The sequence below is a fragment of the Gekko japonicus genome, unplaced genomic scaffold (genome assembly GCF_001447785.1).
Source record: "Gekko japonicus isolate JY-2015 unplaced genomic scaffold, Gekko_japonicus_V1.1 scaffold289, whole genome shotgun sequence".
Taxonomy (NCBI): Eukaryota; Metazoa; Chordata; class Lepidosauria; order Squamata; family Gekkonidae; genus Gekko; species Gekko japonicus.
Window position 1 is genome coordinate 831136 of NW_015174282.1, and position 24886 is coordinate 856021.

The 24886-nt window shown below is 45.5% G+C and overlaps 1 protein-coding gene across 1 annotated transcript in view; it reads right to left on the minus strand.

Moving 5' to 3' along the window:
* Positions 1-1984: 1984 nt before the first annotated feature.
* The window catches only part of XKR9 (X-linked Kx blood group related 9), a 32171-nt gene continuing 9269 nt past the window's right edge, over positions 1985-24886 (minus strand). Inside the window, exons 2-3 of the mRNA XM_015423895.1 lie at positions 7095-7318; positions 1985-2613 (exon numbers count right to left, since the gene is read on the minus strand). Of these exons, the coding sequence (XP_015279381.1) occupies positions 1985-2613; positions 7095-7318 (853 nt within the window). The remainder of the gene's footprint in view (positions 2614-7094; positions 7319-24886) is intronic.

The window sequence follows — 24886 nt, forward strand, 5'->3', positions numbered from 1 at the left end:
GATGGCAGGCAATTCTTTGCTGAAAGTTAAGTGCTCTTTTATATGAACATATAAAGCAGGCTTTGGTTTGAATGAGTACATTATTTTGACAAATGTTTATTGGAAAGCCAATTACAACTTCATAAATCAGGGGCTCTCTGTGGCACATCGGGTAAGCTCACCATTGCCACCAGATGTCATTGCTGAGACCAGCAAAGCAATTAAAATAATTGGGTGGAATCCTGTCCCTCATCCACAGCACTGACAGTAGTCAAAACAGGAAGAAATTGTTTATTATCTTTCATTTAACTTATTAAAATACTTGTTGCAAGATGTCATGGCCATACTGGAGGGGGGGGGGGAATAACATTTGCTTTCAATTTGCAGTTAGATTAAAATGACAAGGTCAAGCACAATCCACAGGCTGACTGGCAGCTGAATTTTAAGAGCTGTCCAGAAGAGAAGGAGGAAGTGTTTGTGCGATAGAATGAAATCCTAGAAGGCTTTATCATTTTATTTCTGAGGTGACCCGTTTTTTATCTATAATATGGGAATTAGCAACATGGACATTTACATATCACCATATGTGACTTCAAATACGTGAGTCCTAATATAGCACATGTTTTGCTTATATTTATGGAGACCAGTTGAAGATAAAGGGCTTAAGTACACCTGACTGAGAGAAAAATGTAGCCTTAGGGTTATCCTTTCCAAGCAGTGTTTACGGGAAATGCCAGTTTTACATTAACCTGTATGTCTGTCTTTACTTGTTTGTACAAAGGAGCCCTCCTGTGGCAAAATCAAGATGTACAAGACAGAATGGATCTTCCTGCAGAATAGAAGGAGAGAGCAAAGTCACAATACCTTTTCATATGCTTTCAGGATCACTCCGGCATCGTCTGCCACCTCAATAAAGCATTAATCTCTCTGGTTTTAAATATCACTATACATTGTGAGGGGAAAGCTTTATCAATTTCACCAGGGCCCATTCTCCAGTCACATTGACAAGGCTGGGGCAATCATTACTAGTTCCACAGAAAGGGATTATACCTACCCTGTAAGTTTTTTAAAGCCATGCTGGTAAAATACTCTCCCCAAATTTAATCAAAGTTGGGAAAGTAAGGTAAAGAAAACAGCCATGTCATAAATACTTATGCTAACAGTAAAGGATGGAACATAACTTGTTAATTGTGACTGAAGTGCCACTTCCACACATTTTTACAGCATTTCCAAAAAGGCTATGTACAGCTCAAGGTCTTTATGGATTCACAGATCAAACCTAGCATCATGAACTGTGGTATAAGAATAAACGAAAATAGGCAACTGGTGAATAACTAATATATAACTAAGATAAAGATCAGATCAGATAGCTGGTGATGTGAAAAAATACTACCTAAGATCCTGGAAAGGTGCTGTGAACCAGATAACACATTACTGACCTTGATAGACCAGTGAGGCAGCATCATATGCACCCTGTCCAAAACATTCTGTCTTAGCCCCACTCTTCAAGAGAAACATTATGTAGAACACGGAGGGCTATCTTTCAGCTATGCTCCTGCAGAGTGCAGGGGGTTGGACTAGATGGCCTGCAAGGTCCCTTTCAACTCTAACATTCTATGCTTCTATGACTTATGATCAAGACTTAACATTAAGAGGCATGAATTACAGTGTCATGCCTGCAGTTATGAGCTGTATTTTTTCCTAGATGCAGTTGGCAAAAATGGCTCTAAATTACTGTTTCTACCTGAATGTCAAACAGAAGATCAAGTGTACAACTCTCTAGTAGCGACTGACAAAAATGTAATGATTTTGTTATTCAATTTGCATATTTAATTATTATTTTTAGAATATATAAATACAGCCGGTTTGTGGATTTGCAGATCAAACCGAGCATCATAAACTTTGGCATAAGGATACAGGAAAGCAAATTCTAACTATGTATTCTATTGCTTAAAAAGAAACACATACAAAGAGAAAGACAACTTTATAAACAAGTTTATTAAGTTTATTGCATTATGAACTTGCTTATTCTACACATTTCTTCTCTTTCAGGCTCTGGTCCATCAACTACATCTTGTGTGCATTGATTACGAGGATGAAAAAACCTATAATAAACAAGAAGAAAGCAAATGCCTGATACTAAAGTGAGAGCAACTGTCGTGATCACAAATAACAGATTTATTTTCCCATTAAATTGTGACTTCCAGAACATACAAGCACATAGTATAGCTGAAGTTGTAAGAGCTCGGATGCCATAATAGACAGAAAGGGGGACTTTTGTGTTTTCTCCCTTTATATTGAAAAAGGTAAATATAAGAATGATTCCCACCATGGTTCGATATACAAATTCTGCTGTAGTCGATTTGCAGAATTCAGTGTGCTGCTTCAGTGTCCAACACATACCCCCAAACCAAAACAGCACAACTAGAATGACAGCAATTTTGGTGCTCAATACCAAGATCAGCACAATACTCAATATCCATGATGTTAAAATGAACAATTTATACAAAAGATATGTTATTTTGGAAGATATCCTCATAAATGTAGTTTTATCAGGTAAGGATTTTCGTAATGCTATTTGGTAGTCCACGGTTGAACAGGTAACACTGCTGAAAGACACAACAATGGAGATATCTAAAAAATCAGAAAATACAAAAATTGCATTAGAAAAAGAGTTGCAGATTTTAAAATATTGCTCACAAAAGGATCAAGTAGAAGGCACATCTGGAATTCCCTTTCTGTGCAGTTTTTAAAGGGACAGCAGCCTTGTCATATTTTAACTTCAGACCTAGCAAACCTATTTCCCACAGCCTCTATCATTTGCATGTCCATCTTTTTAGCCTCCCTCTTTTCTGTATCCTAAGCACTCCATTTCCCCCCCACATGCTCACCCATAGCATAAGCCCTTCCAGAGCATAGATGCTTTCACAATATCCTCTCATTAACACCTCATTTCACTATCCTGTGCCTTCTTCCTCAAGTTTTCTTCTCCACCCATCTTTCCCCTTTTGTTAGTTCCTCCATACCATTTTTTCAGCAGTCTTGTTTCTTTCTTTCTTTTTTAATTGTTTATTTACATTTTCCATATTGTACATATATACATTTGTCTCTTCTTTATTAACACTTGGGGGTTAATTTTTACAAATATTTCTCATACCATTTTATGGCTTTATGCCATTTCTGATTAAATTTATCATCTAATTTTCCAGGCAAGAACATATTTAATTTGTCCATCTCTATTATCTCAAAAAGTTTATTTATTCCTCCTTTTTTGGTATATTATCCGATTTCCAGTTTCTAGCAATACAAATTCTTGCCATTGTATTTAAGTATACAATAATACATGTTTCATTGTATTTAATACCGTTGGGTGTGATGTTTAACAAAAAGATTTCTGGATTCAGGGGTAGATCTATTTCTGTTATGTCTTTTATCAGTTGCTTAGTACTTTTCCAGAATCCTTGTATCTTCTCACATTTCCACCAAATATGTAAATGTGTTCCTCTATTATTTTTACATCGCCAACAGTTCCCTGAAACATTTGTGTAGCACTTTTGTAATCTATCTGGCGTCCAATGCCACCTGTATATCATTTTTATTATATTTTCTTTGTACGGTGTTGCTCGTAATAATTTGATTGATTTCCAAGATTTTTCCCATTCTTCTCTCTCTATTTTATGACCCAGCAGTCTTGTTTCTGAGTTCTCTGTACTTTGGTTTTCTTACTTCTAGAGATGGCCTTCTAGCTGTAGTCCCGCAAATGTACTCCTCATCAAACTGACATTTTCTTTGAGACTTGAATTGCAAACATGCTCATACTTATTTCTGCAAAGCTGAAGTACTCATAAGTATTCCATACTGTCACACTAGCAAATCAGTGGCAGAAGCTACCCTCCCACATGCAGCGTAAAAACTATCTCAGCCCATCCATTTTGTAACATTCAGGTACACTAACATCAACTGCATACAACTGACATACTATGAAGTAGTTCATTTTTCAAAGTGGGGCTCAGATTCAAACCAGATGCTTTCTAACTTGAGGATCCAAAATGTCTCCACTTAGTAAGCTAGCCACAGACCCTGATTAGGAGATGCCATGTCCGGATTCCAAAACAGACCTCCTTTCTGAAGATGAGGCAACCATACAAGACTCAAATAGCCAGGCCAAACAAGCAGCCACATTCAGAGAGGAATGGCTAGGGACAGAAACAACATCTAGGGACCCAGAACCAGCTGATCAGTTCCCCAAAGTACACAGCCAAAAATCTGATGTCAATAACCACCACAAAAGAGCCCATGGAATGGATCAGCCAAGCTGGGTCTAAAAGGGTATCTGGAAATTCACTGGGAAAAGCATCCAAGCAAATGACTAAAAAGCAGGAACTAACATCCCCTCAAGAGTCAGGAATCCAGGTTTCTAGTCCAGCAGGAGAGGGGGCAGTCAGAAGCAGAAATCCAGCATCCCAGATTAATTAATGACAATTTATTTCAGTGTATTCTCATAAAGGGTCTTCTTATCCTTGTGAGGTGCTGTAGGCTCTTCATCTTTTGCATCTATGCCATTCAAGATGTGTGTCTTGCAGGAAGGGCGGGATAGAAATCAAATTAAATAAATAAACAATAAATAAGTCATGACTCCCAGGAAGCTTTGCCCACCAGCTACCTCAATTGCCACTGTCACCAGTGCAGAAATGCCAAGGAAACTGCCAAGAAATTACAGTGCCAATGGGGTGCAAGGCTGTGAATGCAAGAGCAGATACTCGTCTAGAAAGGGGGTCCTCAGAACCTGCTTGAACTGCGTCTAGTTCTGATTGACCAAGTTGTCAGCCAGCTTTCAGCTTTGGAGCTCAATTTAGGTGTCATCCTTAGTAATTCCATATGCAAGGCCATTCCTGCAAGAACTTTGCCCCGTGGAGTCTCAAAAGGGTTGCTAACTCCAGGTTAGGAAATTCCTTGAGATTTGGGGAAGAAGTCCAGGGAAGGCAGGGTTTGGGGAAAGGAGGGACTTCAGCAGGGTACAATACCATCGAGTCCATCCTCCAAAGCACCCTTTTTCTCCATGTAGTTTGGAAATCAGCTGCAATTCCAGGAGATCTCCAGGCCCCACCTGGAACTCACTTGTGATGAGAAAGAACTGTGCACATAAAGAACTGTGCCCGTGGACACTTCCGTCTACATAACTTGTTTATAATTTCCAGAGAGCATTCAAAGCAAGGTCTAGGTCTGAGACAAATTAACCCTGACATTTTACCACCCTGATTCCTGCAACTACATGAACAATGTTTAATTTCTAATAAATGGCATGCGGCACTCAAGCCTGTCTGATAAACATGCCCGCAAATCTGGAAGCTTTGTTTAGTAATCTCAGTTATGTGGGTGTATGCTGTGGTACATTTGCGTGACATTTTCACATTGGCATTTGAAACAGGATTCTGGAGCTAGTTTGGGGCTCAAATCATCTACCTGTATTCAGGATACTGAACTAACCAGCTAGTATGCCCTGATTTAATTAATGGGACTCTCCCAATGTACTGTCATAGTAGAGACTTGTTTCTCCTTCTCCCCAATCTGAAAGCTGCCTTCCCAATCCTCATACTTCATATTGTTTGTTCACAAAAGCTGTTTTTGGGAGCCAGGAGTCCATCTATTTCAAGGTGTCGACAACCTGCTGGTGATACCAAAGCCACTGTATGTGCCCTAGAGGACCATATATTTGTTTTCTCCTTTGGGACAGCTAGTACTTTGAATGGGAGTACTGGTGGAAGGAAAATTATAAACCTGCTACCAGTGATGCTTCTGCGATCTGATACACCTACACTGGTCTGATAGGAGGAGTTATGGGGTCAGGGTCAGACTACCAGCTTTACATGCAGAAAATCTCAAGAGCTGCTATAGCAACTCTGCGACCACTAGTAGATTTAGAAACCAGTCCTTTTTAAAGCTGAAAAGGTTACACTAGCGAAAAATAATTTCTCTGCCTGAGAGCCTAGAGCCAATGCCAGTCAGAGGGAACAATACTGAGCTATTATGTGTTGACTTCTAAGACACCTCCCCAGTGACTGATTTGAATTTTTAAGAAATTGATCATGGACTTATCAGTATTTTATCTAGTTCAGCACTCAGTACTTTGAACATCCATCAAGGTGGGGAGCGGTGGCACAGGGGATTTATCCTCTGGTTAAACATCTGAGCTGAACAGGACTGCTGTCAGTTCGAGCTCTGCACTGGTGTGAGCTACAGGCGTGTCCCCAGCTCGCCGTCCACCCAGCGGTTCGAAAGCTTCGGCGAGTAGATAAAATGGGTACCACTCCTTAGAGAGGGTGGGCACACTTAACCCCCCTGGTGGGAAAGTGTTAGCCAACAAACGGAAGGTCCTCGCGTAAGCTCAAAAGCGGAGAGAGATCTACACAGCTTCAAAGAAAAGCCTGCAATGGGCCATTCCGGCCAGACGGTGGCAGTGGTGCGCTGCGACCGAGAAAATGCTGACGACATCAAGGGACGCCGACTAAAGAATGCTGCCGGGACACGTCTGATTCTTACAGCTGACCAAACTCCCTGTCGACTACGAAGTGTGTGATTTAAATGATATATGTTGTCCTCCCTTATCCCCATCATTGTTAGTCCCGTGTCTACACATGAGTAACTGTAAATCGCTCAGAGCCGGCAGCTCTGCAAGGATTGAGCGATCAATAAATTGAAAGATTATTATTATTATTATTATGCCTTCTACTTTCTGTATGATGATATTACATCTATCCCTCGGACACTGGGATACAGGAGAGTTCATTTGTTTTTACAGTAGTTAAACAACAGCATACTGCAACCAAACTGTGTTTCTTGAAAACTGCTCAGTAGATCAAACTGCCCTCTTCTAGCTTGTTAAATACGAGACTCGAAGCAGCAGGTGAACAGTGATGACAGCTTTATTGAACACAAAGTCAGAAGAACCAGAACGAGACAAACAATGGAGCAACAGGCTCCTTTTTAAACAGTCCGGCCTTCCCTCCAGAACTTCCCTTGTTCTGATAGGTTGGTTTACAATACCTTGCTTAGACTCAAGCTCATACATTCATACATTCAGCTCCATACATAACATAGCTATAAAGCAGACTTACATTGGCTGATAGCAGAACTGTTAGATGTCATCAGGATGTAGATCTGAAGAATAAGCTGGGGTGTGCTTTCCAGGAATGTCTTAAATAGCCGGAGCATACTTATATCAGCCATTGCATCAATGGCTATTTTATGAACAATGCTGGAGAGGTCATCTATCAACTGATTCTCTGAGCTAATTTGTTTAAATGCAGCTTGGTGGCCATACTTCAGTGCAAACCAATACCTACAATGGAAAAAATACACAAGACAACATATTTTGTTTAGATTTATGACCACATTATATATTAAGCTGTAAGAAATAGGGCTTTTTTGTAGAAAAAGCCCAGCAGGAACTCATTAGCATAATAGGCCATACCCAACAGCAGGAAATCATTAGCATATTAGGCCACACCCCTGACAGCACAGCTCATTTGCCTATTAGGCCACACCCCCATGTTACCAGAAGTGTGGTCATCTAGCCATACCCACCTTTTGCTTCTTATTCTCTTTACCCCTAATTGTAGCCAATCCGAATGAGTTTCGCACGTTAGGCCACACACCCCTAATTGTAGCCAATCCGAATGAGTTTCTGCTGTTGGGTGTGGCCTATTATGCTAATAAGTTCCTGCTGGGCGTGGCCAATTTGGGAGCCAGCCAGAACTCCATAACTGTCTTACAACACTCTACAACTCTGTGTATGTGTGTGTGTGTGATTTAAAACATTTCCAGACTGTTTTTCTGAAGAATTCAAACTGGGTTGCAATAAAATGAACAATTCAAAATGAAAAGCAGCCATGGGAGCCTGCATGTTTGAACAGGGTACTGGTTGTATGCTTGAACACATTGCTTGCCCCTTTTCCTTCTGGCCATGGTTCCATTCAAAATTCTTCCTTCCAACTGCCTTGCCGCATGCAGGGGGAAATATGTAGACGTCCAAACTTTCAGCAAGCATGGCTGCTTTTCATTAAAATAAACTTCAGGAGACTGTTACACACATTTACTATGAAATGTCTAGTTTGGCCCTTTGGTGGTATTGAAACTCTCTAATATTCAGTAGTCCCATCTGTAAAGCTACACAGACATAAATGGCAAAACTTCCACAGGCAGTGGGGCCCTTGGATGACCAAGAGGTAAAAGGAGTAGTGAAGGATGGTAGGGAAATGGCTGAGAAGCTGAATGCATTTTTTGCCTCAGTCTTCACTATGGAAGATGAGAAGTGCCTGACTACTCCAGAACTGCTGATTTCAGGAGGGGTGTTGAAAGACCTGAGTCAGATTGAGGTGACAAGAGAGGAGGTCCTATGACTGATAGACAACTTAAAAACTGATAAATCACCAGGTCCGGATGGCATACATCCAAGACATCTGAAAGAACTCAAATGTGAACTTGTGGGCCTCCTGACAAAAATATGTAATCTTACATTAAAATCTGCCTCCATTCCTGAGGACTGGAGGGTAGCTAATGTCACTTCCATCTTTAAAAAGGGTTACAGAGGAGATCCAGGAAATTACAGGCCATTCAGTCTGACGTCAATACCAGGTAAGTTAGTGGAAACTGTTATTAATGAAAGAATTAGTAGGCACATTGATGAACAAAAACTATTGAGGTAGACTCAGCATGGGTTCTGTAAGGGAAGATCTTGTCTCACTAACCTCTTAGTGTTCTTTGAGGGCGTGAACAGACATATGGACAAGGGGGACCCAATAGATGTTGTTTACCTTGACTTCCAAAAAGCTTTTGATAAAGTTCCTCATCAAAGGCTTCTAAGTAAGCTCAATAGTCACAGAATAAAAAGGACAAGTCCTTTTGTAGATCAAAAACTGGCAAATAATAGGAAACAGAGAGTGAGTATAAATGGGAAATTTTCTCAGTGGAGGGTGGTAAGCAGTGGGGTACCACATGGATCAGTACTCGGTCCAATGCTTTTTAACTTGTTTATTAATTAGTTGGAATTGGGAGTAAGCAGTGAAGTGTCTAAATTTGTGGATGACACAAAATTGTTCAGGGTGGTGAAAAGCAGGGAGGATTGTGAGGCACTCCAAGGGGATCTGTCGAGGATGGGCAAGTGGGCATCAACGTGGCAAATGGGGTTCAATGTGGCCAAGTGCAAAGTGATGCACATTGAGGCAAAAAAATCCTAACTATAAAATCAGCCAGTATCAGAATGCCCCTGTATAAATCAATGGTGCGACCTCATTTGGAGTACTGTGTACAGTTCGGTCACCACACCTCAAAAAGGATATTATAGCATTGGAAAAAGTACAGAAAAGGGCAACTAGAGTGATAAAAGGGTTGGACACTTTCCCTATGAAGAAAGGTTAAAGTGCTTGGGACTCTTTAGCTTGGAGAAACGACGGCTGAGGGGTGACGTGATCGAGGTTTATTAGATTATGCATGGGATAGAGCAGGTAGAGAAAGTAGTACTTTTCTCCTCTTCTCACAATATAAGAACTCGTGGGCACTCAATGAAATTGCTGAGCAGTCAGGTTAGAACAGATAAAAAAAGGAAGTAGTTCTTCACCCAAAGAGTGATTAACATATGGAATTCACTGCCACAGGAGGTGGTGGTGGCTACAAGCATGGACAGCTTCAAGAGGGAATTAGATAAATATATAGAGCAGGGGTCGATCAGTGGCTATTAGCCACAAGGTATAGATAGGAACTGTCAGTCTGGGGCAAGTGATGCACTGTATTCTTGGTGCTTGGGGGGGGCCAACAGTGGGAGAGCTTCTAGGGGTATTTTTGGCCACTGTGTGACAGAGTGTTGGACTGGATGGGCCATTGGCCTGATACAACATCAGCTTCTCTTATGTTCTTATGTACCTCTTAGAGTATGCCCTTTTAAAACTGGATTAATGGGAAGTATAGTTCAAAAGCGTCCATCATCTTCAAATGATTGAGATTAGGGTGGCCAGACAATTGACAGGAGCCAGTTGAGTTGATCCCGTCTTGCCACTGTTTAAGAATCTGTACTTGCTGCCAGTTTGTTTCCAGGCACAATTAAACACTTTCACATTTAAATACCTAGATGGTCCTTTATCATCAAGCTCAGGCTGGCTAGCAAAGACTGCCCCTTGTTTATAGTTGCACCCAAATTATGGCAAAATCTCCTCTGGTACTTCAGTCAGGAACTCACATTAGTATAATTTAAGCATCATGCAAAACCTTTTCTGTTTATCCTGCTAGAGCTGTAAAGTTTCCAGAAATTTTGAAGTCATGGGGGACAAAACTGGAGGTGTTGGGGGTGGGCATGATTTGGAGGAAAAATTGAAACATACCGAATACAAGCCTAAACTTATTTTACTTAACAACATAAAATTAATCATTTAAAACTCAACACAAAAAATTAAATTAAATACAGACATTTTAAATTGACTGCTTGAGTTGTTGATATTCAGAATTCCATCCGGAACAATGCTTCTTCCACCAGAGCAAGCTCTAAAGTCACATCTTCATATCTAGCTTCATGGTTTTAGAAGCCAACCAGTGATGCCACATCACACACCCTTTTTCATATATAATACAGCCAAAATGCAGTAATGGAACTCCTCCTGCTCAGGTGACATCTTTCAATTGTTTAGAACTACAGGGAGAAATAACCTGTGCATTTATGGCATTACATCTGCTGTAGTAGCAACAGAAACTCCAAGTTCCTTCGGATATCAATTCTCAAGACATGAATTTTCTGAGATACATCATGTCCCATTCAGGGCCAGCTCACCCGCTAGGCGAACTAGGCCTTCGCCTAGAGCGCAAGCCGGGGGCAAGGGCATGGGAGGAGAGGCAGGGGCGCCTACGCGGGGAGGAACGGGGCTTGGAGGACCTCTGCCGCCCGGCTGCAGGAGGACGCGGCTGGCGGCGGTGTGGGCAGGGCGCGGCACTTTCCTCCCGCCCCCGCCACCCTTCTCGGCCTCTCCTGCCTGGCTGGGGGGGGGCGGGTCAGGCCTTTTCTCCAGGCGCGGCGCTTTCTTCCTTTCTGCTACTGCCGCCGCCAGGTGCCCCAAACCCTCAGCGGGGAAGGGGAGAGAGGGGAGGGGAGGAGGTGCAGCTGGTTGCTCTGGCCTCCGCCCCCTCCAGAAGCCCCCAAGGTGTGCCTCCCGCAGCCGGGGGAGGGAGGCCGGCCGGGGCGGCCTCATCATTATCAGGCATCCGGATCCCTCCATGGCCGCTGTTTTGCATCCACATCGTACAGGAGCACTTCTCTGTGGGGCCCCCGCTGAGGCATGAGTCTCCTCTCGCGTCCCGCTCGCCTTCCTTTTCCAGGGTGCAGGCCCGTTCCCAGTCCAGCGCTCTCTCTCAATTGCTCGCCTTCTTCTTCTGCCTTGGCTTCTCCTGCCCGGCGGCGGCGGGGGAGGAGGCCCAGGGATGCCCAGACCCCCCACACACACACGCACACCGCATGGCACCTCAGGAGCCCTGCGCAGCGGTGGCAGCCGCAGCAGCCCGTGGAGGGAGGCCGGCCGGGGCGGGGGGCAGGAGTGGCCCTTTTCCCTGCTCCCCCATGCCTTCTTCTTCTTCTTCCTCGGCCTCGCCTGGCGGGGGGGGAGGAGGAAGGCCGGGGGTGCCCAGACCAAGCCTTCTTCTTCCTCAGCCTCTCCTGTCCGGTGACGGGGGGAGAGGAGGAGGAGGGCCGGCCCCCCCCCACCGCCCGCATCTCCAGGCCCCGCCGGAGCTTGTTTCCAGGCCCCACCGGGAGGTTGGCATCTGCACTCGCCTAGAGCGCAGGCCAACCTCCGGCCGGCCCTGGTCCCATTAAGGAATAATACTCTAGAATAGAAATGCTTGCTAATGGCTCTAACAGCATGCTCTCCTCCCTCTAAATAATTCGTCTTTAAGCCTAGAAAGAAATCTCATTTAAAATGAAAGCCTTAACAGAATAATGCTTAAAGTATTTCATGGCTGATTAATTAATTGCCTCATGATGAACTCTTTCCGCTTGAAATACTTCTATTTCTTTTGGAAGTCATAGATTTTATTCCCACTATCAAAACATATCATGCATCCTTTTGGCACGGAACTAGAATGAAGGTAATGTGTCTTCATCTGCCTTTGCCAAACCTGTACATTTGAGTAGCTATACTGGCTTCAACAGATTTAAATTAGCTGACACCCAGGCTGTTGATTCAGACCTCTGTTTTCAGAAAGGAGGCATCCTTTCTGTTCCAAATGGGAGCAAGAGAAGTTTTTGAAGAAGTATAAAGATGAATGTAGTCACTTTGTTCATGTGAAATGTTTCACAAATCAGAAAATGCAAACATAGAAGAAAGGAAATCTTAAGCAGTCTGTAAACCACAACATCCTGCTCTTTCTCAAAATGACAAGGCTGTCTTTCCATTTGTTATTCGTAAAAGCTCCACTTAAAATGGCACATCACGACAAATACAAATTCCTCCTGTGGGAACTTCTGAATAACATTTTGAAGTTTATATCATGACAGCTCTGTGGTGGCCTCCAACTGGTTTTGCAGATGGCTCCTACAGTTACTCTGTGGTAGGTTTACATGGAAATATGATGGTTGCCTCTGTACTTCTGGTTCACCTCACATGGTTTCAAAAGAATGCTGAAGGTAACTTTTTCCACTTAAAACATTCTCAACAATTGATCTGGGTGCTATCAAGCTATTTTTATGGATCTGATAATTAAACTGAGGATAATCAAACCCTGGATAGAAATCCTACATATGCTCAGCATGATTGGTTCAAAATACTTTGACAACTGTATAGTTTGTTTAAGAAAACCTCACCAGTTCTTCATGTAATCCATTTTAAAATTGCTAGAACTTAAAATAATATCAAGATGAGATGAGCATCAGTTACTGTAACAGAGAAAGAAACCCCAGCCCACTCCAGGACAGGAGGTTCTATTCACTGTTCTTTATGGGGGGAACAAATAACCAAAGCTTAACACGGTAGTTGTTGCCACCACGTTGCTTTACAGAGTTCTCACAGGTCTGGAGCAAAGAAATGAGAAATCTCCAGGCTGACACAAGAACACAAGTCTTAGAGCAAGGCTGAAGTCTCCACTTCAGGGTTGAGCACAGACACCCAAACTGGTAGTAGTTAAGCTGAGCAGGTCTAAAGCACAGGATTTAGGCTCTGGAATCCGTGAGGCTCAATGACCCAGACAAAGGTAAAATATAATTTCTTTATTTAAATAAATTGTGCAAAGTTAATAAAACACGAGACATTAGGCAGTGCAAGGACAAAAACAAGAAAGTCTAAGCTTCTCCAGCCTAGCTATACTCACAGGCTATTTACAAGCAGTTTTTACCCGCATAAGGTTTCAGGCACCAAGAGGCTTTGTTGCAACAGAGTCCAAGTTCAAAGCACCATTCCCATCCAGGAGGGTGATTCCAAGTATTTCAAGACATAATGGAGGGTTGCTTCAAGTATTGACCTGGCTTGGCCAAAATACCCAAAGAATCCACCCTTTGGTCTCCAGGAACCACGGTTCTTATAGAAAGCAAGGCTGAGGGTGATCCAGGCCTGTTGACCAACCACAACCCTACGACATGATGTCATTTCAATCAGTAACCAGGGTGACCAGAATATCCCATAATACTTGTTTGTGCTTTAAGAGGAATCGAAACTTAAAATTCTTATGGATGGCGCGATCCCTCCCTACCCCAGGTGCAAGCACTTAGGAATGTTTCAGCTAATTGATGGCCCCACAGGCTGGTATGATAAGGGCCAGCTGCAAGGAGTTAAGGTCATAACTCTAAGCCTTATCAGGACCTTAGGACCTCCTTCTCTGTATCCATGGTAACCCAGACACCTCATTAGCTTGCTTGCAATTTACAGTCTAGGGAACATTCCATGGCCAAAGTAGGCCTTGGAAAAGCCTTAACCAGAGTTTGGTCAAGCAAGCAGGCAGGCAAACAAAATGGTGTTGGTTTTGCATTACAGTTACTGAAACAAATAATTATCCACTAGATGCAAAAGTTGGGGGAGTGTCCTGGGTCAGACCTCCCACATTTACCTCCAAGGAGACAGAGGCCTCCAGACCATGCCAAGGAAACCATCCAGGGAGGGCTGCAGGAGCCAAATCATGCTGCAGGAGCAGCTTCCCAGCTTGCCACAATGCCCAGAAACCCTAGAAACCAGGGGACAGCAACAGAGGAATGAGGCAACAAGAGTGGCAGAACCCACCACAAGCAATGGCTCTTTCCTCATGTTATGCGAGCCAAGGTTTCTTTGGAAGGGCAGGGCAGGAAACAAGATGCAGTGGCCTCCCTAGGCTAGCTGGGCCAGAGGAGAAGTCTTATAAGGCTGCCCATGGGGGAAGGGCAGGGAAAATGGGATCCCAGGCAGGCAGCTGCCCACTGTGCCTATGACCTGTCACTCCCATAGGCCCATCTGCCAGGGTAGGGGGTGTGGTTGAGGGCAGAGTTTTCCCACCCCCAGGCAGTCCTTTAAAAGGTCCCCCCTGGGAGAACCAGGGAGGAAGTGCCAGACCTCACCCAAGGCAACTAGGGAGAGGTTACTGGCAGGAGTGGGGAAAGAGAGCTGAAACACACCCCTTGCTCTTTTCTGAGGTTCTTCTCCCCAGGGCAATCCCTACTAAAGGAACCCTGGAGAAGGAAATGGCCCTGGACTCCAGCCCAACACCAGAGTCCAACAGGGAATGATCAAAAAAAATTAAATTAAAAAAATCTGAATTATGTCATTATGACCATGAAAAATAAAAAAATTAAAATGAGAAATTAAGACCTATATCTCAATTGGATGGATATTTCCCTTTTCTGTAGCTGCAAGTGTTTTGCCTGTGGCTCCCCTCAGAAAAAGCCCAAGTCCCTTAACACCTCACTTTCAACCAGAAACAAATCAACTAAATAGAGCAGCAGCACAGCCTCCAAATGAGTGTTTGCTACAAAAATACAGAAAAGTAAAGCCTGTTTTCTACTCCTAGCAGCTAGTCAATTCCATAGCACAGTGGGTAGGAAGAGACCTTTGTGTTAAAACTTTAGGTCACAGTCTCTACAGGATAATGAGGGGCCTATGATCCCACAATGCACACATGGGTTATACTGATGTCTACGAGAAGTAAGAGGAACAAACTTTTTGCAAGGGAGATGGACAGATGTCATATGAACAAGGAACACTGGTAGAGCCAGTTTGGTGTAGTGGTTAAGTGCGCGGACTCTAATCTGGGAGAACTGGGTTTGATTCCCCACTCCTCCACTTGCAACTGCTGGATGAGCCATAGTTCTGTCACAGCTGTTCTCTCAAGGACATAAGAACATAAAAGAAGCCAATGTTGGATCAGGCCAATGGCCCATCTAGTCCAAGACTTTGTCACACAGTGGCCAAAAATACCAGGTGCCATCATGAGGTCCACCAGTGGGGCCTGGCACTAAAAGCCCTCCCACAATTCTCTCAGAGCTCTCTCAACCCCACCTATCTCACAGGGTGTTTGTTGTGGGGAGGGGAAGGGAAAGGAGTTTGTAAGCCGCTCTGAAACTCCAAGTGAAGGGCAGGATATAAATCCAATCTCCTCCTCCTCCTCCTCCTCCTCCTCCTCCTCCTCCTTCAACTGCAAACGTACAAAAGGTAGTGCTGGGAGCCATTGCTTAGCTCAGTAGGCAAGTCAAACCAATAGGAAACTGAATGCTTATGTTTGAATCCCTTTTGTCACAGGATCCCGACGACTCCCTCTCGCTACTGCTAGAGTCCTCTAGTCCCCCCTGTTCCGCCACCTTGTTGTCCCGACTTTAGAGCAGCAGGGGCCTCAGACACCTGAACAGTGAGGGAGGTTACATCACCATCCCTACCAATCCGTTCCTTCTGGATGGTTGGCTCTCCATGTCTCTCTTTACCAGTGTTGCCGTTTTCCAATCCAGGTAGTCATCCCTGGCCTCTTGTTGCTGCTTCCTTTTATTCCCCACCCCTCTGTCCCAGTGTTCCCTGTGCTCTCTCCACCCTTCCCTCTTCCAGAGCCCCGCCCCCCTACATAGCTGAGGACGCCGACTCCTGGGAGGGGTCGCGATCTCCACTACTCCTTCCAAATCCTAGCAGAATGTAACCGTGCAGTTCTGTTTGGGATGCTGAGCCCAAACGCGCTGGCGGGCTCTTGCACCAGGCCACAGGCCTGGCCCGGCTGTCTCGGCGTGGGCTCTCTCTGGTTCTGCTGTTGCCGTCATTTGGGGCTGGTGTGTAGGCCAACAGTGATCTCTCCTTGACCTGCTTGTTCTGGATTCCCCCAGAGCCCCAGGTAAGTAGAGGAGGGCCCAGGGGCTGATCTGTTGGGGCCGGGGGTGGCCTTGTCGGTGGTGTGGGGGGGCTGATGGTCCTGGCATCGGGACACCTTTTTAGGAAAGGGTAACAGAATTCGCACAGGACACAACTGATTTTTGGCGTCCTAAAAGCAACAATAATTTTAGATGGAAAAATGACAGGAAGCAGGATTTGAATACAAGTTTTTATACCCTCACCACACAGTAATAAAATCTCATGAGAAGCCCTAGATGTTTTGAGAATCCCGCTCCCATCCCCATATGGACTCAGGAATACCTAGGGCAGCCCAGTGTAACAGACTGCCAGAGCAAGTAATACAAAGACCAGTTCCAGAAGGATAGCTATCTATATATCTATTTACCAAGTGTGGCCCTATCTGTGGATACCTAAATCTATGCATCGAGGCCATACTTACCCAAAACAGATTTTTTTGCAAACTTAGATCACCCCCCCACAGGTTTGCAGAAAGATCTGAAATCCTCAAAAAAATACATGGGGAGGGGGTTTAAATTCCCCCCAAAGAACGCTCCTTCCTTCCTACCTCAGTGTGGTGGTGCCTGGAAGCCAGGGCAGGCCTGGTGACAGCAGCAGCAATGGTGAAGCAGACTAGGGGCTACAGCAGGGTCAATGGCAGCAGCAAAGTGCCAGGGGGCATCCTAGGCAGTGGCTGCCAGAGAGCCCAGGGGTCACGGTGGTCGCAAAGCAGTCAGGGGGCTGCAGCGGGCCAGGCAGCAGTGCTGGAGAGTCCAGGGCACACGGGGCCAGGCAGTGGCTGCCAGAGAGCCCAGGAGTCTGCTGGACCTAGTGGCAGCTGCCAGAGAGCCCAGGGGCCACACTGGTCTCAGCAAGAAAAGGGGGGAAATGGGATTCCCCCATGAGTCTCACAGGCCCCCACTTGTATTCGTCTATTGTGGCAAAATAAAAACAGAGGTCCAGTGGCACCTTAAGGTCTAACAACATTTATTCCAGCATACGCTTTTATGACCAGAGCTCACTTCTTCAGATGTTATGAAGATGAAATCATATTCCATATTTTTATAGGGAAATTGATGAGGGGGGGGAGGTAAGAGATAGGGACGGGGACGGGCTTGGTGTCCATCCCACCATAAATCTTTCCTTGATACGCTTTCCTCAGTGTAAGGGTCTGACATGCATTGTTACACAAAGTGGATGATGGTTTCAGCCTTTCTCTCATGGGGTACAGATAAACAAAAGGGTAATTAGTAGGATAAACAACTTAGGCTGTGGTCACACGGCAAGCTTACTGCAGTTTGTTCCCCGCTGTATATTTGATCAGGGATATTTATTTGCCGGTTGAGATAATCAGACATCCCTCCCCAAACCACTTTCATCACATGACAAGGCTCCATGGACCATCCAGATAGCTGCGCCGCCCAAGCAGTGGTGCAGTGTGAGATTTTTTTTGTTTTCCTTGCACATGTGCATATGCACACAGACAAATCACCATTCATGCATGAGATGTATGCAGCATGGGATCAGTCATGTGCACAATTGTGGAACTCTAAAAAAAAAATTAAAGCGCAAGGATGTTCAGACGTCCAAATCAGCTTCCTTGCGAGAGATAGCGGTCTATACAGGCAGAATTGCGGGTTCACACTGCAAAAATACTTTAAGCACTCGATTTTCCCGGTGTCAGAAAAACCACCACCAAATGGGGTTGGTTATGGGAGTGAGTGGGTTGTGACACGGGAGGCAGATGTGCCCATCTGATCAGCCCTTTTAAATCCGATAGGGAACAGCAACGAAACCCGCTCAAAATGACCGTGTGACCACAGCCTTCTTAAAGAAGAAGCAGTCTGATGGCTTCACCATGGCAACAACAGCTTCAGTGACAGACAAGGATACTTACCATTTTATTCTGACATATTTCCCTACTCATGTGTGCTTCATGGCTTTCCAGTAGGTCTTGATAGTTATTGTCCCAGTAGTGCCTGTGACCAATTTTGCCACCCCTTCATTGCACTGAGAATGCCCTACTCCTACTAATTTTCAGGTTTGCTAGGAAAGGGCTACCTATCATTTTGTCAGAACAAAGTGTGAGTCTTCAGAAGTGTGCATGCTCACGGATGCTTACACCTTGAATAAAACTTAAAGGTGCCACAGAACTTAAACTTTGTTCTGCTGCTTCAGACCAACATGGCTACCCCACCTGAAACCAGGGGTCATTTCGTAGAAAAAGAGCTAGGGGGACTCATTAGCATAACTCATTAGCATATGCCACACCCCCTGACATCACCGGAAGTGTGTCCTCCCCACAGCTGGCGGCGACCTCCAGCGGGCACCAGCAGGGAGCTCCAGACCCCACCCTCCCGCACCTCACCCGGGGGGATGGCGTCCCCCCGCGTCCCCCCCCCAAATGACCCCTGCCTGAAACTATCATTTTGTCAGTGTGTCTTTGTACTCTACCAGCACAGGGAGATTTAGGAGCACCCCTATCCTTCCCTAGTGGATGTAATTGAAAGATAATATTGCTCTGGTAAAATGACTGGAATAAGTAGAGGTCTAACTTGCCAGTCTGTGACTTTTTCTTTGCACCTTGCTATGCACAAAATTCTTGGCCAGCACCAGCCCATCAGCATATACAACCTGCCAGGGCTTTTTTGTAGAAAAAGCCCAGCAGGAACTCATTAGCATAATAGGCCACACCCAACAGCAGAAACTCATTAGCATATTAGGCCACACCCATGACAGTGCAGCTCATTAGCATATTAGGCCACACCCCATGCCTTCCATTGGCTTGCCTGGCCAAGCCGGCCCTTGGACAGGCCAGGAAAGGCACGGGGAGGCATTTAAATGCCTCCCCGATCCTTCCAGAGCCCCCCCCTGGCCCGCCCACATCAGAGTCGCCAGGGGGGTCACTCTCCAGGCCTTCCCTCTGTAGCCACACACGTAAAGGTTTTGGCTGTAGTGGGCGTGGCCAACTCTGAAGCCAGCCGGAACTCCATTCCTGTGCGTTCCTGCCCCAAAATAGCCCTGTAACCTGGAACACTAATAAAGCAACATGCACTTCAAAAATAATGTCCCAGCATCCTCTGAGACATTTCAAGGAAACTGAGGTGTAATTCTTGAGTTAAGTGATACAAGTGCTTGGAGTAACCCATCACACATCTGATGGTGATGCCATTTTCCATTAACTTCCTCTCCTTCTTTTCATGGAAGTTACTTGTTGCAGCCCTTGAAGAAGCAGCAACAGCTCTGAAGTGGCAAAAACCTATGACCTGATCCCTGTTCCTTTGATAATCCCTGCAACACAGAGGGAAACTATAGTAGCCTCTTATTGGCTTTGAATTTAATACCTAAAACAAGAACAATATTCTCCAGACCGAGCTGCTTGTGTTATGCTGACACATATTTTTCTTTCAGAATGACAATATCCCTGCAGTGTTCTCAGCTTATAAAACAATCAAAAACACAAAACATCTGGTCCCTGCAGCCAAGATCTAGGCATCTGTGTAGTCCACTGTAGGTTTCAATAAAACCTATTGGTGTAAATCAATCTGTTACAAACTCACAGATGCATTCATCCACCCCAGTCCTGTGGCTGTCCAAACTATGTGTTGGGATAAATCTGCTGAAGGACAGAGAACCTCCCAAGCTCACAGCTGGGAAGCTTGATCAGGTGCGAGGTGACCTTTGGGCTTCTGGCAAGGATTCCCACAAAGGAAGGCGCTTACTGGATATCAGCAAGTATTTACCTAGGGAGAAATGGTTGTGTTGCATTTCGCTTTCACTTCTTGACAGCCACGTATATTTAAACAAGGCTTCCTTATTGGCTTTGTAGTAACACATTTAAATATATTACCTTTGTAAAGAACTGTAATCAATGTAGTTTTCAGAATGAATGGGGAAATGTTTTTAACAAAAAAAAAAACACCTTTATATAATATTGAGGCATGTGATTCACCTCTTCAACTGATTCACCTCTTCCTCTGTCCTCCCAGTGGCATGTGCCTGCTTTTAATCCATTCTAAGCTTCCCTCTCTCCACCACTGTGATTTCCTTTACAACTGCTTTGGTTTCCTTGGAGCAGGTCTGGGCTGTTCATTTTAGGGTCCCAGCTTGACTTTATATAAATTCTCTCAATTTGACCATCAAGGGTTTATCTTAAACTCCACTGTGATGGGTTGGTTGTAACAAAGAATGTGGATTAGGAAACTGATTTTTAGTGGGAGGGAAACAGGGAAGAAGAAGCAGAAGAAGAAGCAGAAGAAGCAGCAGAAGCAGCAGAAGCAGCAGAAGCAGAAGAAGCAGAAACAGAAGGAGGAGGAGGAGGAGGAGGGGGGGGGAGATTGGATTTACACTCCGCCCTTCACTTGGAGTCTCAGAGCAGCTTACAAATTCCTTTCCCTTCCCCTCCAGCAGCTACAAGTGGAGGAGTGGGGAATCAAACCCAGTTCTCCCAGGTTAGAGTCCGTACACTTAACCACTACACCAAACTGGGACCTGCTGACAGCCAACTTTGAACTTTTCTATGCCCTGCCCTGTTTTTTATTGATTTTATTGGCTAAGCTTGTTTAGATGGCTTGTTGGTCTTGTTTGACTGTTTTAGCTGTGAACTGCCTCAAGCAGGTTCTGGAGAGGCAGTATGCACATTTTTGAAATAAATAAATAAATAAGTGAAAGCTCTTGTATCCAGATGACTCCAAGAGCCAGGGTTGATGTGATGTACTCCGCCATTACCACGTGCGCGACCGTTGGGCCATGCGGTCAAGCACAAGCCTAAAGCTTCGTACATTTAGAACAATAGCCAAGCGGATCCTAGCCCGCACCAATCAGAGGGCCAGGTCCGCCGCCGAGAGCCTATGGGACTCTCGGCTTCTGTAAATAACCTATAGGGTGAATAGGGGTGTGTTTTGGTGGTGGGTTTCTGGGCATATATACCGGCCTGCGCGCCGGCTTATTTCGTCTTGTTCCTGATTGAATAAAGTACTCTTGCTGAAATCACTCCACGTTTCTGAGTACTTTTCAGTTGATAAAGATGCAGGAGCACAATGATTTAAGTTACATAAGAGACTTAACAGCAGGTGTAGCCTAAGCCAGTGTCTGGGGCTGTGATCCAACAACCCCCTCCTCCAAAATGGAGACTGTAGAATGTGCCATCAAGTCACAACTGATTTATGGTGACCCAAGAGGGTTTGCAAGCCAATAGACAAACAGAAGTGGTTTGAGATCACCCGCCTCTGTGTAGCAACCCTGGATTTCCTTGATAGTCTCCCATCCAAATACTGACCAGGTCAACCCTGCTTAGTTTCCAAGAACTGACAAGGTCAGGCTAGCCTGGGCCATCTAGATCAGGGCAATGGTGGACATATCTGTAATGATATCACTAGACCCCACCTTGCTAGGATGAGCAGCCTCAGTTGTTCATGCCATATGTTGATTCAGCATCACTACTTTCCCAGATCATTCAGTTCTCAAAGCCCTGTCTAGGACTGCCAATCTCCAGGTGGGGCCTGGAGACCTCCTGGAATTACAACTGATCTCCAGACTACAGATGCCAGTTCCCCTGGAGAAAATGGATGCTTTGGAGGGTGGGATCTGTGGCACTGTACCCCACTGAGGTCCCTCCTCTCCCCAAAACCACCCTTCCCAGGCTCCACTCCCAAACCTCCAGGGATATCCAACCAGGAGTCAGAAACCCTATAAGAATCTCATGGAAATAAGTATAAGTTGCACAACAGCATTGGGGGTGTGTGTATGTTAAGTGCCATCAAGTCACTTCCGATTTATGGTGACCCTATGAATTAATAACCCCCCCAAATGTCCTATTGTTAACAGCCTAGCTCAGATCCCTGCAAAGCATTATCATCTTTTCCAATGACTCTTGTCTTCTCAGCTTTGGTAGCTGTTCGAGTCCCACCGCGGCCGGGGTGAGCTCCCGGTCCGTGTCCCAGCTCCCGCCCACCCAGCGGTTCAAAAGCCTGTATGGGCGAGTAGATGAATTGGGTACCTGCTCCTAAAGCGGGGGGGCACCCTCCTTCCCTTAGGTGTGGTGGAGCGGCGGTGGCTGAGCGGCGGAACGGTGGCGACGGCAGCTGATGAAACAAGGCGGCGGCAACAGCAGCAAATCGAGCGGCCCGGACGGAGATTGGGCCAGGAGGGCGCAGCGCCGAGGCAACGTGGTAGGCCGGAGCCAATCAGGACAGAGGCCAGCTGCGGCAGCGCGCGCTGACATGCACTGAGGGACCATCCCTGAAAGGAGTCACTGTGGTCGAAGAAGATCTGCGCCGAGACGTCGTCACCCGGGACTAAGAACCTCCGCAGAAACAACAACCAAGACCCTGCCACGGGTGCCTGATAGGTAGTCACTTCCCCTCAATGTGTGTGGCCCTGGTGAGGTAGTGTAATTAAATTGTACTATGTAAACCGCTCAGAGCCCTTCGGGGGTTGTCTAGAAATCGAAAGTTAAATAAAATAAATAAAAATAATGTGACCAAAGTATAATAGCCTCAATTTATTCATTTTACCTTGTAGGAAGAGTTCAGGCTTGATTTCATCTAGAGCCCACTTGTGTCTTTTTGGCAGTCCATGGTATCCATGAAACTCTCCTCCGACACCACTTTTCAAATGAATCAATTTTCATACCAGACCCTAAATGCATAACAAATCCTTAGTCATACTATCAAAATGATATTATTTTAAAGTTTCTGATTCTATAATATTTTGAAGAAAAATAATTGTATAAATGCTCAAACAGTTTAATCAGGGCATATTATTTATTTATTTATATTTACATTTATATCCCGCCCGCCCTGCCTTGCAGCAGGCTCAGGGCGGCTAACAGCATACATTAATATACGTTAAAATTCCATTAAAACTATCAATATAAAATCATACATCATAAACATAACTTATATTAAAAGACGGCGAATCTTCCAATCACTGTCAACTGAACGGTGTTCCTAAGTTCGCACCCGGCTATAATGCTTCAGTTGGTGGTGCCGTTGGTACTATCAGTGCCAATGATGGTACAATTGTTGGCACAGTTGGTAATCGGGCCAGGGCCATACAATCGAGGCCGCACCCTACTTAAAGAGCTCTGTTTTACAGGCCCTGCAGAACTGCACAAGGTCCCTCAGGGAGCTCAATCCACCAGTGAGGGGCCACCACAGAAAAGGGCCTGGCCCTCGTTGTAGCCAACCTGGCTTCTTTAGGCCCCAGAAGGACCAGGTGATTCTGGGAACCCAATCTTGGTGTTCGCTGGGGTACATGAGGGGAAAGGCAGTCCCTCAGGTAAGCAGGTCCCTGGCCATATAGGGCTTTAAAGGTAAGAACCAGCACCTTGAACCATATCCAGTATGTTATAGGCAGCCAGTGCAGAGTTTTTAGGGCGGGCTGGATGTGTTCCCACATTGGAAGGCACAACAACAGCCTCGCCGCTGCATTTTGCACTGGCGGCAGCTTCCAGATTTGGGACAAGGGCAGCCCCATGTAAAGAGCATTGCAGTAATCCAATATTGAGGTGACCAATGCATGGATCACCATTGCTAGGTCATCAAGGAAGGGAACCAACTGCTTAATCAGCTGTAGGTGATAAAAGGCTGACTTTGCAGTGGCTGCTACCTGGGCCTCCATCATTAGGGAGGTATCCAGGAGCACTCCCAAGCTCCTGACCTCTGCCGCTGGCACCAACGGCACCCCATAGAAGGTCGGAAGAGGGATCCCTAACCTTGAACTGCTCCGATTCAGGCACAGGACCTCCGTCTTCATCGGATTCAATTTCAACTGCCACCTTCTGTCCCCAGTCCCGAAGAAATGAGGAGAGCCACTGTAAGGCAAACCCCTGAATCCCGGTATCGGCGAGGCGGTGGACCAGTAGTTGATGGTCGACCACGTTGAACACCGCCGACAGGTCTAACAGCATCAACACCACCATGCCGCCTTGATCCAGATGCCTGGAATTTGATTCTTGACAATACACAATAGTAACATCACTATGTTTTTACAGTCAAGTTGCTACCCCCACAACAATTACAAAAACATTAAAACCAGGCCACCAACAGATAAGGTAAGGAGTCCCTATATATTTGAGGAGCTCCTCGGGTATGCTGCAAAAGCTGGCTTTGTGGATTGATCAAACAAAATAAAAACAAGACAATCTTTAAAAACAGCCTGATGAGGACTAAATATACTCCAGTGATGACAGCTGTTGTACATCAATCAAAGGAAAGAAGATAGAGGAGGAGGACGAAGGAGGAGGGAGTTGGATTTATACCCCGCCCTTCACTCAGAGTCTCAGAGCAGCTTACAATCACCTTCCCTTTCTCTCCCCACAACAGACACCCTGTGTAGGCTTACCAAGTGCCGGCGGGGGATCTGCGTGTCTTGGCAGGATCCCTGCCGCGGGGACGGCGACACGCGTTGCACCCGCCATCGCCAGGATGTGATGCTACGCATCGCTCTGGCAAAGGGGCTCCAAACAGCCCCATTGCCAGAGCGACGCATAGCGTCACATCCTGGCGACGGCAGGTGCAACGCGTGTCGCCATCCCCGCGGCAGGGATCCTGCCAAGACACGCAGATCCCCCGCCAGCACTTGGTAAGGCTAACCCTGTGAGG